The 13,459-nt window shown below is 60.4% G+C and overlaps 5 protein-coding genes across 5 annotated transcripts; 3 read left to right on the forward strand and 2 right to left on the reverse strand.

Annotated features, from left to right (window-relative positions):
• Window positions 1-570: 570 nt before the first annotated feature.
• SPBR_08102 (WD repeat-containing protein 48) lies at window positions 571-4,146 on the forward strand (the record flags this gene model as incomplete). Its single annotated transcript, XM_040766340.1, has 4 exons — window positions 571-607; window positions 693-768; window positions 894-3,828; window positions 3,892-4,146. 4 exons carry the CDS (start codon window positions 571-573, stop codon window positions 4,144-4,146), a joined length of 3,303 nt encoding a protein of 1,100 aa, XP_040614337.1.
• A 321-nt stretch (window positions 4,147-4,467) lies between these two features.
• On the reverse strand, window positions 4,468-5,322 carry SPBR_08627 (solute carrier family 25 (mitochondrial S-adenosylmethionine transporter), member 26; the record flags this gene model as incomplete). Its single annotated transcript, XM_040766865.1, has 1 exon — window positions 4,468-5,322. One exon carries the CDS (start codon window positions 5,320-5,322, stop codon window positions 4,468-4,470), a length of 855 nt encoding a protein of 284 aa, XP_040614338.1.
• Window positions 5,323-5,736: 414 nt separating this feature from the next.
• On the forward strand, window positions 5,737-8,133 carry SPBR_08192 (pp-loop family protein; the record flags this gene model as incomplete). Its single annotated transcript, XM_040766430.1, has 1 exon — window positions 5,737-8,133. One exon carries the CDS (start codon window positions 5,737-5,739, stop codon window positions 8,131-8,133), a length of 2,397 nt encoding a protein of 798 aa, XP_040614339.1.
• A 600-nt stretch (window positions 8,134-8,733) lies between these two features.
• On the forward strand, window positions 8,734-10,407 carry SPBR_08360 (acid phosphatase; the record flags this gene model as incomplete). Its single annotated transcript, XM_040766598.1, has 1 exon — window positions 8,734-10,407. One exon carries the CDS (start codon window positions 8,734-8,736, stop codon window positions 10,405-10,407), a length of 1,674 nt encoding a protein of 557 aa, XP_040614340.1.
• A 656-nt stretch (window positions 10,408-11,063) lies between these two features.
• Window positions 11,064-13,004, reverse strand: SPBR_08278 (ATP-dependent RNA helicase DDX18/HAS1; the record flags this gene model as incomplete). The annotated part of the gene is made up of 1 exon (XM_040766516.1): window positions 11,064-13,004. The coding sequence occupies one exon, from the start codon at window positions 13,002-13,004 to the stop codon at window positions 11,064-11,066; it is 1,941 nt and encodes a 646-aa protein (XP_040614341.1).
• Window positions 13,005-13,459: the final 455 nt, after the last annotated feature.

The following is a 13,459-nucleotide window of genomic DNA, read 5'->3' on the forward strand; positions in this document are numbered from 1 at the left end:
AAACCGTTTCCCACGTTTTTAGTGGATCCCATTTTGGGCCCTTTCCCAGCCTGGCCGTGTCGCTCCTTCCCCCGCACATACGGGCGAACCGCAACCTTGCGCAAAGCTTCCCACAGCAAGAACGCCAGTGTAAACCCAGCCGAGCCCACCTGCGCCTTCCCGCACTATTCGACGGCTACGACGCACACTGTCTCCTGCCTCTTCTGGGCCGCGCAGCGGTAGACTCTCCGTTCGACCTATTCCTTGGATGGCTCTACCTCCTTCTTTGCTCTTGTCTTTCTCCTTGTTTCTTTTCTTTTTGCTCATTCTCTCCATCCTCACTACTCATCCAACAACTCTCGGAGCGCATTGCTGGCATTTCGTTCCGACAACGGCCCGTTCTCCGAATCCGCGCGAATATCGACTCTCGTCCTCTTTATCTCATCCACGACCCAGTTTGTTGCCCTCCTCCACCTGGGCCGGCCGGTCGGCCACTGCGACAATCTCTTCTCCTGTCGCTCTGCTTTCTCTTCTCGGTCTCAAAGGATACTGCCGACATCACCCTCCTCCGTTTGAGTATACTCAGTCGCAATGGCGTCCAAGAAAGTCCGCCAGAGGATCAGCTATGGTACGTCCCTTCTTTGCATGTTGTCGCTCTGATAGGTTAATGGCCGGCGCTGCCATCGGAAGTCCAACCCTGCTAACCCTCGCAGTCCTCGAAGATGCCCGCTCTCTTGGCCACCGCCTCGGCGTTAATGGCCTCGCTGTCGATAGCGAGAACAACATTTTGTTAGTAGATAAACCGATCCCGACCACTTTTGCGGACAAATGCCCGGCCGCCGGGTGCAGTAGCGGGCCTTTGAACACCGGCAAGAACTCGGACTAATTCGCTTTCTTCTTTCTTACCCTGATAGATACTCTGGTGGTCGTGACGGCGTAGTATGTGCCTGGGAGCTGCATCTCGACAAGCCGACACAGGCTCCCGCCAAACCCGACGACTCGTCCTCCTCACCAAACGACGGCTCCAAGAAGCCGGAGCCCGCCGCTCGCCCGCACATCCAGACCGCCGTCTCGCGCGCCCAGACACAGGCCCATACTCACTGGATCAACGATATCACACTCGCCAGTAACAACTCCGCTCTCGTCACCGCCTCCAGCGACCTTCTCGTCAAGATTTGGCGTCCCCGTGAAGGCGACAATGACGACGAGCCCGCCATCCTGGGCAAGCATGCCGATTACGTCAAGTGTGTTGCGTCACCAGGCCAGCAGTCGACCTGGGTTGCTTCCGGCGGCCTGGACCGTCGCATTTGCCTGTGGGATCTGCAGGGCGGCGGAAAGATCCTCGAGATTGATGTCAGTGGCCAGGAGAACGCCGAGAAGGGCTCCGTCTATGCGCTCCGCGCGAATCACAATGTGCTGGCCAGTGGTGGACCCGAGTCCACCGTCCGCCTCTGGGATCCTCGTGCTGGGGGCAAGAACATCACCAAGTTCGTCGGTCACACCGATAACGTCCGTTCGATCCTTGTCAACGACTCCGGTGACACGATCATGACCGCCAGCTCTGACCAGACCGTAAAAGTGTGGAGCGTCACTGCCGGTCGTTGCATACAAACCCTGACCATGCACAACGACAGCGTGTGGTCGCTGTACTCGGACGCGCCTGACCTGAGTGTCTTCTACAGCAGTGACCGTTCCGGCCTTGTTGTCAAGACGGACGTCCGCGGCAACCTCAACGACTGGGACAATGGTCTTTCCGTTGCCGTGGCTCAGGAGCACAACAGTATCAGCAAAGTTGTGGCCAGTAACGGTTATATTTGGACGGCGACGTCTAGCTCATCCATCAACCGCTGGGCTGATGTCAACACAACCCCTGACGAGGATTCAGCCTATCAGGCACCCCGACCTTTCTCGCCTGCGAGCGAGACTGTACGCCCGCACAGCTCGTCCGTTTCGACCGTCACGGGTACCAAGCCAGCTCCGCGCGTTGTGCCTGCTGACATCCCGGCCAAGTCGATCCTGCGCATTTCGAACACGGCCATCTTCCCTGTCACGACTAGCGCCACCCCTGGCAGTCCTGGCGGAGCTTCTGCTGATGGGGTTTCGGGTAGTCCTCCTGGCCCAGGAGTGAGCCGCAAAGGCATCGAGATTATTCCTAACGGCGGAGACAATGCACCCGAAGCTGTGGAGCCTATGCACCGGCTACCCGTGGAGACGATCGAAGGCAACTTTGGCTTGGTTAAGCACCGTCTCCTCAACGACCGTCGGCGTGTGCTGACGCTTGACACGGCTGGTGAGGTTATTCTGTGGGACATTATTGCCTGCAAGCAGATCCGCCAGTTTGGCAAGCGCCACCTTGAGGACGTTGAGCCCGAAGTCAACACAACCGAGGCCGTCGCACCTTGGTGCTCGGTCGACGTCAGTTCAGGCCAGCTCACAGTTGTCCTTGAGCAGTACAACTGTTTCGATGCGGAGATGTATGCGGACGAGCTCGAGGCCAGCAACGATGGCTCCGATACAAAGGATGCAGCTGATTTCCGCGACGACCAGCGGATCAACTTGGGCAAGTGGGTGCTGCGGTACCTGTTTGCTAACCTAATTGACGAGGAAGTCCGCCGTGACGAGGCTCACCGGGCCAAGCTCAACGAGGCGGTCGAGAAGCGGGTCCAAGCTGTGGCAGCAGCAAGCAAACTCAGCATGCTTGACGTTGGCTCATCCCCCGTGGCCGCCAATGGCGACTCGACCCACGCAGGAAATGTTCCGCCGACGCCAGGTATTGGAGTGGCTACACCTCTCCCAACAGCGTTGAATTCGGCAGCAGGGGCGGTAACTGGCGGTACAGAGAAGGAGGACTACTTCTCAAATGCCATCACATCTGTCGAGCCAACGACGCCTGGTCCGGGTGCGATTCGGCCTGGGGGTACACCAGTGGCTGATATGCCGACAGCGACAGCGGCGGCTGAGGCGGCAGCAAAGAAAAAGGAAGAGGAAGCTGCTGCTGCCGCAGCAACCTCGTCCGGCAAGGGCGTGTTTGGCAAGAAGATTCGGATGGGCATGTCTTTTGGAACTAAGAAAATCAACCGCTCCGCGTCGACAAGCGTGCCAGAGAAGCCGGCAGCTGTGGCTGCGACAGCGGATGAGCACAAGGCTGCCAACGGCACTCCTGGAGAAGACAAGTCGGAGTCTGCATCGAGTCACGAAAAGGAAGTCGACGACTGCTTCGTGGGCGCCGTGCAGCGCATGCACAACGACTATGAGAAGCAACTGGCCGACAACCCAGACCGTTTCGTCGTGTCGCGCATGCAGCCGTGCCAGCCCGACGAGGCACCTGTGCTGCGGATCCCGGACAAGACCAAGGTCATCATCCAGGAGGAGCTCAAGGGCGGCAGTATCGAGCTGTACCGGGGCACAGTCGGCGGTCTGGGTCAACCGAGCCATGTCGACAAGATCGAGCGTTGTGCACCCATATGGCTGGGCGAGGCGATTCTCGCAAATGCGGCGCCTATCAAGGAGTCAACTAAGATTTCATTCCTTCTACTGCCGTACCACGACGAATTACCGCCTTTGTCTGCGCCTGACGGCAGCAGCCGGTTGAACGCGAACCGGATGCTGCGTGTTAAGAAGATTTTGGCGTACGTGGCCGAGAAACTCGAGCCACCGGCACCAGCGCCAGCACCGTCCCCGGCGACCATCCCACCGACGGTGGCCGAAGAGGCTGAGCAAGGCGAGGCGAAAGAGGGCTCCACGGCCGCTGCTGCCGCTGACGCTGCCACATCTAATCCGGCTGCGCCGCAGCCCGAGACCGAGGTCCTGAAGCCTGAAGAGTACCTTGAGCTCTACTGTAACGAACAGGTATGTATTGCATCGTTGGACCTAATTAAACCATTCTGGCGATCAATGACTAATATGATGCAGCGCCTTCCCCATGCGATGAGCCTGGCAACGGTTCGGGCACACATTTGGAAGAACAGTAACGACATTATGCTGTATTACAAGTCAAACGGCCGCAAGAAGCTACCGACAGCGGCTGAGGCCGCAGCGAAGGCGGCAGCATCAGCGCCGGCCACAGAAGCTGTTGGAGAGGCTCCAGCCAACGGTGACGGTGCTGCAACTGATGGCACATCGTCTGGCGCGGTACCGGTTGCAGCAACGGCAACGGCAGCGGCATAATACGACGACTCTGCGATGAGGCGCATATAAAAGGAGGCTCTGATGTTGCTGATTTTTGTTGTCTAATAATTGTCTCTCACCTAGTTGGAAGTTTTTGGATGTTTCCATCTTGTTTGTATACTTTTTCTGATTATGTACCTCTCGGTGTCGTTTTGAATTGAAGATGCTTTTTGTCGCGCCACTCTTATTTTCTGCTTGCATTATTAAGTCGCTCTTCATCTATTTTATCTACAGGCACAGGTACTACGTTTCCCTACGCAATGTGGCTATGATACATGTTGTCTATGTCGCATAACATTCAGACGAAACGCCTCTCGTCATCTATAAGTCTATCCTTGTCTTTTCGCCAGGCTCGCCCCCTGCACCACCGTCGCGTCGTGCGCCGACGAAGTTGACCACCCACTGGTAGCTCCCCAAGAAGATGGCGCCGCCGATGCTAATCCAGGTGACTCGCGGGCCGAGGCCGGCGAAAAAAGCGCCGACACCCTGCTCGGCCATGATGCTGCGCACGAGGGGCACCAGCGACTGGCGCTCCGTGCTGAGCATGATGCGCGTCTTGAGAACATCCAGCGGCGTCGTGGCGGCCGCTGCAATGCCGCCGGCCAAACTGCCAAACGCGGCGCTCTCAAAGGCCGACACCTCCTGGCCGTTTTTGTTGCGCCGCCGCCACGCCTTCATGGCCTCCCACAGCGGAAACTGCACGACGGTGAAGGGGACCTCGCGCAGCACGGTGGCGCCCCAGCCCCGGTACAGATTGCGGAAGACGCTGGGTCCGCGCAGGATGGCCGCCAGCGTCAGGGCGGACGAGGCGAACTGGCCGGCCTGGGCGCGCTGCTTGACGACTTCGGTGGGCACGCGGACGGCGCATGCGGCAATTTCGCCCAGCGAGGCAGCGAGCATGTGTGTATAGGGCGAGGCAGCGCCTCTTGTGCCTTTTGTGCTGCGGTCGACGGCATGTTTGACGCCCTCGTAGGTCACGAAGAAGAGGGCGGCGCCCGGCGCAGAGCCGACGACAGCACTGCCCACGCCGCGGTAGATGCCCGAGAAGCCGCCGCTGGCCCAGAACTGGCCCGGGCCGGCCTGCAGGCGGGTCTTGAGGGTGTCGAGGGGAAAGAGACTGAGGTCGACGGAGGTGCCCGCGACGGCGCCGGCCAGCAGCGCAGTGGAGTAGTCCATGGCGGCCGCTGAGGAGAAAAGGGTGAAGCGAGAACGGGGAGCGCTTCCGCTCCGTGTTCTGCGGAATCTGCAGTCTTTATGGGGCTGTGCGTTGTGTCGCGTGCGGCTTTGAGTCGTAATTAAGCTCGGCGCAAAGCGCCGTCATCGCTGAGCTCCGAAAATATCCTTGAAAGGTGCTCCCCACTTTTATTTGTCGAACCTCAACCTAGCTCTCCTCGACCCCAAAACGCGCCCGAAACGGCCACATTGACTGCCCAGCTCGACAGTCACCGTACCTTGTGCGGAGTCGTCACCCGCCGTTCTTGTCACCGTCGTTCGCCGACCGCTCGCTTACCTCGACCAGCTTTCTCAGGCGTACATTGACCACAACGACCGCGGTACAGCCCGCATACGGTCACGATACAACGACTCCCGATGAGCTTGCACCCTGTGCTCCATCGCACCGCCCAGCCAATTGCCGTCTCCGAGTTTATTGATGCCCTGCGCGCGGCCGCGCCCCCGCGGTTCCCGCATGGGCGCGCCGTGTACCACCGCCGCGTTGGCATGGCCATCAGCGGCGGCGTCGACTCCATGGCACTTGCGTTCCTCTGCGCCGAGGCCCGTCGCTTCCACCCGTTCATGCGCATCAGCGACGCGCCTACGGGTGGGTTCACGGGGATGGTGATTGACCACGGCCTGCGCGAAGGCAGTGGCGAAGAGGCCAAGGCGGTCGGCAAGGCGCTGGTGGAAATGGGACACAGATACCAGATATGGCCGCTGCGATGGCCAGAGGCAGAAACGGTGCCTGGGTCTGGGTCTGGGTCTGGGTCTGGGTCTGGGTCTGGGTCTGGGTCTGGGTCTGGGTCTGGATCAGGACCAGCACCTACCGGCCTGCCTTCGGCTCTGGAGACCACGGCGCGGCGGCTGCGCTACCGTGAGTTTGGCTTGCGGCTCGCCCATCTCAGAATCGTGACGCTGCTGCTGGCACACCACGAGGACGACCAGTACGAGACCGTTCTGATGCGGCTGCTCTCGGGCTACGGCCTGAACGGCGGCATCCGCGGGCTGCGGGGCATGCGCGCGGCCGCCGACTTGCCCGAGTGCCAGGACATCTACGGCGCGCACCAGAGCGGCTTCGTGGACGACCAGAACGAGCCGATGCCGTACGTCATCATGCGCCCGTCGCGCCTGCAGCGGCGCTACATGAAGATGGAGTTTCGCGAGGACATGCGCCTGGCGGCGTCGGTGCTGGGAGACGGCGCGGGCAGCAACATGGACCGCCAGTGGAGGCAGTGGACGCACCTGCACCAGCTGCTGGGCCACTCGGCGCCCCCGCTGGCCCCGTTGGACACCGAGGACCTGGGCATTGTGGCGTACCGACCGCTGCTGCCGTTTGCCAAGGAACGGCTCGTGGCCACATGCCTGGCGAACAACGTGCCCTGGTTTGAAGACCATACGAACGCGGACCCGACACTGACAATGCGGAATGCGCTGCGGTACGTGGCACAGCACCACGCGCTGCCCCAGGCCCTGCAGAAGCCGGCCATTCTGCAGCTGGCGGCACGCTGCGATGCCACCTCGCGGCAGCACGAGGCCGAGGCGCGACGGCTGATTGTGCGGCACGGCGTGGTGGTGCGATTCAACACGAATGTGGGCACCATTGTGGCTCGGTTGCCGCGGCTGCAGGCCAAGGCACGACGGAGACCGTGGCGGAGGGGGACCGACTCGTATGCGATTGCCTCCGCCGAGCGCCGTCGTCTGTATCTACGCACGATTGCCGCCCTGGTCGTCCAGAAACTGCTCGGGTATGTCACGCCGGAGACGAACGTGACACCCGTATCACAACTACAGGGCGTTGTCGACACGCTGTTCCCGGGCCTGGCGGACCCAGTTGCGAAGGAGACAGCTGCCCGGGCCGCCGCCGACCCCAAGGCCTTTATCATCTGCGGCACCCATTTCATGCCGTTTGTCGACAACTCAGCACCGGGCGCGTGGCCGTCGCTGTCGAAGCCGGCGCCGCCCGACCGATACACACGTTCTTGGTACCTCGCCCGCGCGCCCTACGCGTCGCCCGAGCGCGCGCCGCCTGGCGTGACCACGATCCCCGCCATCCGCTTCCAGTCGCTGGCGCTCTCGTACCGCTGGAACTGCCCTCCTTCCCAGTGGCGCTGGTCCAGCTGGAGCCGCTGGAATTTGTACGACGGACGCTTCTGGGTCCGCATCCGCACGCGGCTGCCGGCCAATGTCGTCCTGCAGCCGTTTGACAAGGAGCACAGCAAGCCCTTCCGCGAAGCGCTGGCCGCGGGCCCGTCCGGCCCTGGCCGCCTGTCGGCGTTTTTGGCCACCCTCAAGACCTATGCGCCGGGGAAAGTGCGCTACACGCTGCCGGCCATCTATGCGTCGAGTGACGTTTCTTTTGCCCTCGATGGCGGCGCGTACTGGCCGGAGGCGTCTGCGGCGGAGAATTACGCCGAATACGGGGAGGACGCGGAGGACGCGGCGGATGCCGTGGAGGGCGCAGGCGGAGATGGAGACGCCAAAGACGACCGCGTCGACTACACCAGCGACGAACCGCCCCCTTTTCGCAACACTGGCCACCGCCAGTTTGACCTCTTCACCTGGGAACGCGACCAGCGGCGCTTCGAGCAGGCTCACCGCAAGCAGTGGCCTGACCCTACCCGGCCGCCCGGGCGGCTGCTGGTTTTGCCAACGCTGGGCGCCCACATCCCAGGAATCGAGGACTGGCTGCAGTGGGAAGTGCGGTACCGCAAGGTCGACCGGGGCGTGCTGGACAGCGTCCAAGTTGCCGCCATGGAGCGGATGTATTCCTAAACGACGGAGACGGGGCTGTGCCGCATATGTCTTCCTTTTCAACGTGACCACGAATCAAATGTACAGTAGTATCATGACCGAACCGCAGCTTGAAAATGGATCAAATTTGTGGAGGTTGTTAAATAACAATTAAAACAATATTTTTTTTTAAAAAAAAAAATGAAGTGCACGACATATTTCTTCAGAGTTTTAAGGCTTTTTGCGTTGTCATCAAATCGACAGCCTCTCATAGCACGTGGTGGGTCAACGGCAACAGACGATTGGCTAATGCCCAGATTTGGCAAGTAAGGAACACGGGGAGGATTTAGTGTGCTGCATTGGGTCTCGTAGCGCTACAGCCTTGCGCTGTCGCGCATCGACACCCATTGTCAACATCAATTTCAACACCCATCGTTTCTCATGTCGCCTTGCGCGCTCTTCATCCACATATCTTGTCACCATGCGGCTTAGTGCATCATCAGTATACCTATATGACCTCGCTGATGTGAATCTCCACGTTATTTGACGGTGTCGACATGATTGCCGCTCTCCGCAGTTGACTGTTGATCTCTCTTATTGCCTCGCGTCATTGATTCCTCCACTTCAACCGTCACTCCTCTCATGGCCGACACTGCTGTGGGCCGTTGGGCGGTGCGCATCGTCGTCGGTATGGGCATCTATCTGGCCGTCCACTCGCTGGTGATTGCGCTTGTGACGACCACCGCGGCCGGTAGCATGCGCCCCTGGTCGCTCTCCCTCGACCTTTCGTTTCTGGACAGCGAGCGCAGTGCCGCCGATGGCGTCCACAACTTTGGCGCGTCGCAGGTGCCCGAGACACCGCCGCCGGGCAGCCCCTGGTATGCGCCGCGGGTGTCCGACCTGAACAACCTGACTGTGGCGCTGTCGTCCTCCACGACGGGCATCTACGGCTTCTACTTCAACGGCTCGACGACGCCCGACGGAGCCTATGGCACCTACAACTGGTGCAACATGCCACACGTGCGCGCTGCGGAGTATGTCGTTCCGTCGGCGGACCAGAAACGCACGCTCGTGTACGTCGAGCTCGTTCATCGCCACCACAAGCGCACTCCGTATGCGTCCAATGGCTTCCCGCACGAGCCCTACCAATGGGAGTGCGACGACGCGCGCATCCACCTCTACAGCGACCCCGTCCATAGCCGCGACAAGCGGCCCGGCGTCGTATACTACGTGCCCACCTTTGAGGCGCCCAGCAACCCGTTCCTCGCCGCCGCTCCGGCCTGGCACGGCTCCTGCCAGTTCCCACAGCTGACGTCGGGCGGCCTGGAGGATGCCTGGCTCCATGGGGCTGACCTGTACGGCGTCTACCACGACCTGCTGGGCTTCTTGCCGGCCATGAACGACGCCGCTGCCTGGAGCGAGCAGGTCGCCGTCCGCGTCACCAACAACCCCATCACCAGCCAGACCGTCGCCATGGTCCTCGGCGGCATGGCCGCTGCGGCTGGCGGCCTTCCCGTGCCGGACACGCCGTTGTCCGTGGAGGCCGTCGGCTTTGACAGCTTGGAGCCCCAGTACACCTGCCCGGCCGCTGCCGAGCTGTTCAGCGCCATCACGTCCGAGAGCGCCCAAGGTGGCTCCCCCGCCTGGGCCGACCACCTCGAGCGGCTGCAGCCCCTGTTTGCTAAGCTCGACGCTGCTTCGGGCATCGACCCGGCCGATCCGCGCGGGTTCCACACCAGCGTCGACCACTATTTCGACAACCTGTCGGCGCGCCAGTGTCACGGCAAACCGCCCGTCGAGGGCATCCCGCAGGACGTGGCCGACACCGTGTTCCGCGTGGGCCAGTGGGAGTACAGCCGCATGTACCGGGACGACGCGCGGTCGCTGGCGGCGAGTGCGGGTGCCTGGGGCGTGTGGGTGGCGCAGCTGGCGAGACATTTGCGGGCGGCGGCGACACCATCACCGGACTCGGAACACGGAAAAGACCGGGTGCGATACCGGCACAATGTGGCGCACGACGGCAGCGTGAGCCGGCTGCTGTCCATCCTGCAGGCGGACGAGATGGTGTGGCCAGGTATGGGTAGTGAGGTTGTCGTGGAGCTGTGGAAGAAGGAGACGGAGACCACGCACGAGGGTTCGTCGTCCTCTTATGACGTCCGCGTCCTGTTTGGTGGAAAGGTGCTGCGCTCGTCGCATCCAGAGCTGGGCCTGCTCGATATGGTCCCGTTGGACGCGCTGCTGACGTACATTGACGGGCTAGTGGGCAGCAACGCGTCGTTGCTGCCCGCCAAGTGCAATGGGACGAGTCCTTTGTAACATTTTGGCAATGCGTCATGGTTTGCATCTTCGCACCTAATATATCCCCTATTTTTTTTCTTTTTTTCACGTAAGTGGTACCTCCTTTTAAAGCGTTGAAGGTGTTGAGCCCAACGCGGTGAAGTATTCTATCGACCTTTGTACCTTGACGACGAATATTGTAGGATTTATATTACATCTTAAAAGGATTGGACAGTGTATCCCTACCTTTACATTTCTTTCTTTTCTTGATACATGAATTCAAACAAGAGTATTTAGCTATGTTTTGGCCTGGATCAGCCGCCGTTAAGTTGTCCATTTTCCGCTTGGTTTCCTCTGGTAGAGAGACCTGGACCGAGAGACCGAAGTCGAGTCAATCGCCGTGATCAATGAGTGCCTGATCCAACTAGCCGTATGCCACTAAACACACGGCTTCTGCCGGCTCATGAGGCCCTACGACGACGCCGCGGCGAATTTCGAGACGCAAGTAGCAGGAGAAGCAAGTAGTAAATAAAACGAAACCGTTTTGATAACCATTGACCGAATGCTATAACTATGAAATAGGCAGTCTAAATTGCATGGTAAATAGTGGGAGGAAAGGCGGCCGAGTGGACAAAAGAACAAAAATAGCAGAACAACTCCCATTTTATACAACGTGCTCTTTATCCCCTCACCCCCTATTGCCTCCGCTTAAAGTGGCCTTGGCCGCCGCCCTGTTGCCGCGGCTGGCTGCCGTACGCCCGCCGGCCACCGCTGTTGCCCGCGCCGTTGGCCTTGTTCTTGCCCATGCTGGCCGCCAGCGTCAGATCGACACGCGGCGGCGTCGCAAAGCCAAAGCTCTTGGCCACGGCCACCAGGTCCAGCTTCAGCACGTCAAACACAGAGCGCAGACTGTGGCTGGCGTACGCGTGCAGGTAGGCGCGGAAACCGTCCTTGGCCGACTGGTGCAGATAGTAATTTTGTGCCAGCAGCTTCTCGAGCTGCGCCTGCACGTTGCGCACCTTGTTGGTGGGGAACTCGTACTCGACGACGGGCACGCGCGCCTCGCGCAGGTACGCCAGGAAGCCGACCTCGCTCGGCAGCAAGAACAGCAGCGACTTGCCGCGGCCCTGCTTGCCACGCGCCGTGCGGCCCACGCGGTGCACGTAGGCGCGGCCGTCGTCCGGCGGGTCGAACTGCACGATCCAGTCGACGGCGGGGATGTCGAGGCCGCGCGCCGCCACGTCGGTGCACAGCAGAATGCCGTGCTCGGCGTTGATGAACTCGAAAAAGGTCGCCGTGCGCTTGGCCTGCTTCTGCTTGCCGTGCAGGTCCAGCACGCCGCCCAGGTCAATGTAGCGCAGCAGGTCGGCGTGGTACTTGACCGAGTTGCACGAGCTGAAAAAGACAATCACCTTCTTCTTGCCGGCCATCTTCTTGAGAAACGACCACAGCAGCAGGAACCGGTTCTGCGAGGGGCACACCACGTACCCTTGCTCGAGGCCGTCCACCGTGCTAAACTGCTGCTCCTCGTCGACGTTGAGGTACAGCGGGTTGGCGCGCAGCGACACCTTGGCGAGGTCGTCGATTTTCTGGGTCTGCGTCGCAGAGAACAGCATCGTCTGCCGCTGCTTGGGCAGGATCTGGATGATCTTGCGCAGCTCGTCCTCGAAACCGACCTCGAGAATGCGGTCGGCCTCGTCGATGATCAGCGAGCGCAGGTGCTTGTACAGGAACGGGGTGCTGGAGAGGTGGTCGAGCAGGCGGCCGGGCGTGGCCACCAGCAGGTTGACGCCCTTGCCCAGCTTCTCGGCTTCGGCGCGCTTGTTGGCGCCGCCCATCACGATGCCCGTCGTCTGTGTGTGGTGGGCCATGAGCTCCTGTGCAACGCCCCAGATTTGCAGGGCCAGCTCGCGCGTCGGCGTGACGATAATGACACCAACGCCGTTGCGCGGCTTGAACTTGAGCGAGTAGAGCATCTCGACGGCCGGGATCAGGAATGCCAGTGTCTTGCCGGAGCCCGTCTTGGCCGCGCCCAGCAGATCCTTGCCGGCCAGCAGCGGCGGCAGTGCGCGCCGCTGGATCTCGGTCATGGTCTCGAGGCCCATGTCGGCCAGGCCGCGCTTGGTCTTGTCGGAGATGGTGAGGTCGGCAAACGCCGTCGAGCCGTTTGGCGTCGTGGACGCCTCGCCGCCCACCGCTGGTAGTGTGAGGTGCCGCGTGTCGGCGTCGTCGCTGGCCGCCGGCAGTTGTGCTGGGTCGGATGTGCCGTCGTCTTCTTCTTCGTCGTCCTCGGCGTCGGAAGCCTTGGCGGCCTCTTCCACCACGTCCTCTTCAGCCTCTTCAGCCTCTTCCTGCTCCTCCTGCTCCTCCTGCTCCGCCTCCGCTTCCTCTTCCTCAGCCTTCTTTTGCTTCTTCGTCTTCTTGGCCTTCTTCCTCAATTCCCGCTCCGTCTCGACATTGTCGCTATCGTCGTCGTCATTTGCCGCGGCGGCTGCTGCTGCTGCTGCCAGCTTCGCCTTCTTCAACGCCTTGCGGTCGCTCGTCGCATCGTTGGCCGTCGCTGTCCGCTTCTCAGCCCGCTCGCTACTACCGCTCGTCTCTTTGAGCTTTCTTTTCTTGCCGACCTTGTCCGTCATGTTGGGTATGTGGTGGTGGTGGAGATGGATGTGTGGTGACCGAGAATAGAGTGCAGAGCGCTGCAAAGGCATAGAAAAATCCTCCGCAGAAAAAACAGCCTCTTCCCAGTCGACGGCAGAAAAAAAAAGTTAAGTGGGGATAGGTCGTTATCGATAAAGGCGGTCAGTTGAACTGAGAGGTGATGGTTTTGCCTCAGGCAGGAACCGTCTAACACGCGACTGTTTTAATTAGTGTGGAAAGCACGTGATTAGACTTGAACAGCACTCCAACTTAACATCAACAAGAAAGAAATTCTGCGTTCATCATGTTGTGACTTGCATGATAAAGCTGAAGTTCAAATAGGGCTTTACATATTTTGCAGTTAAACAATTTTTGATAATTAAGTACTGCAACAGTTCTTGTGTCGCCAGAACCTCTCCTTAGCGAGACTGATGACGGTTACAAGATGTGCCTG

This window comes from Sporothrix brasiliensis, assembly GCF_000820605.1.
Source record: "Sporothrix brasiliensis 5110 chromosome Unknown Cont22, whole genome shotgun sequence".
Lineage (NCBI taxonomy): Eukaryota > Fungi > Ascomycota > Sordariomycetes > Ophiostomatales > Ophiostomataceae > Sporothrix > Sporothrix brasiliensis.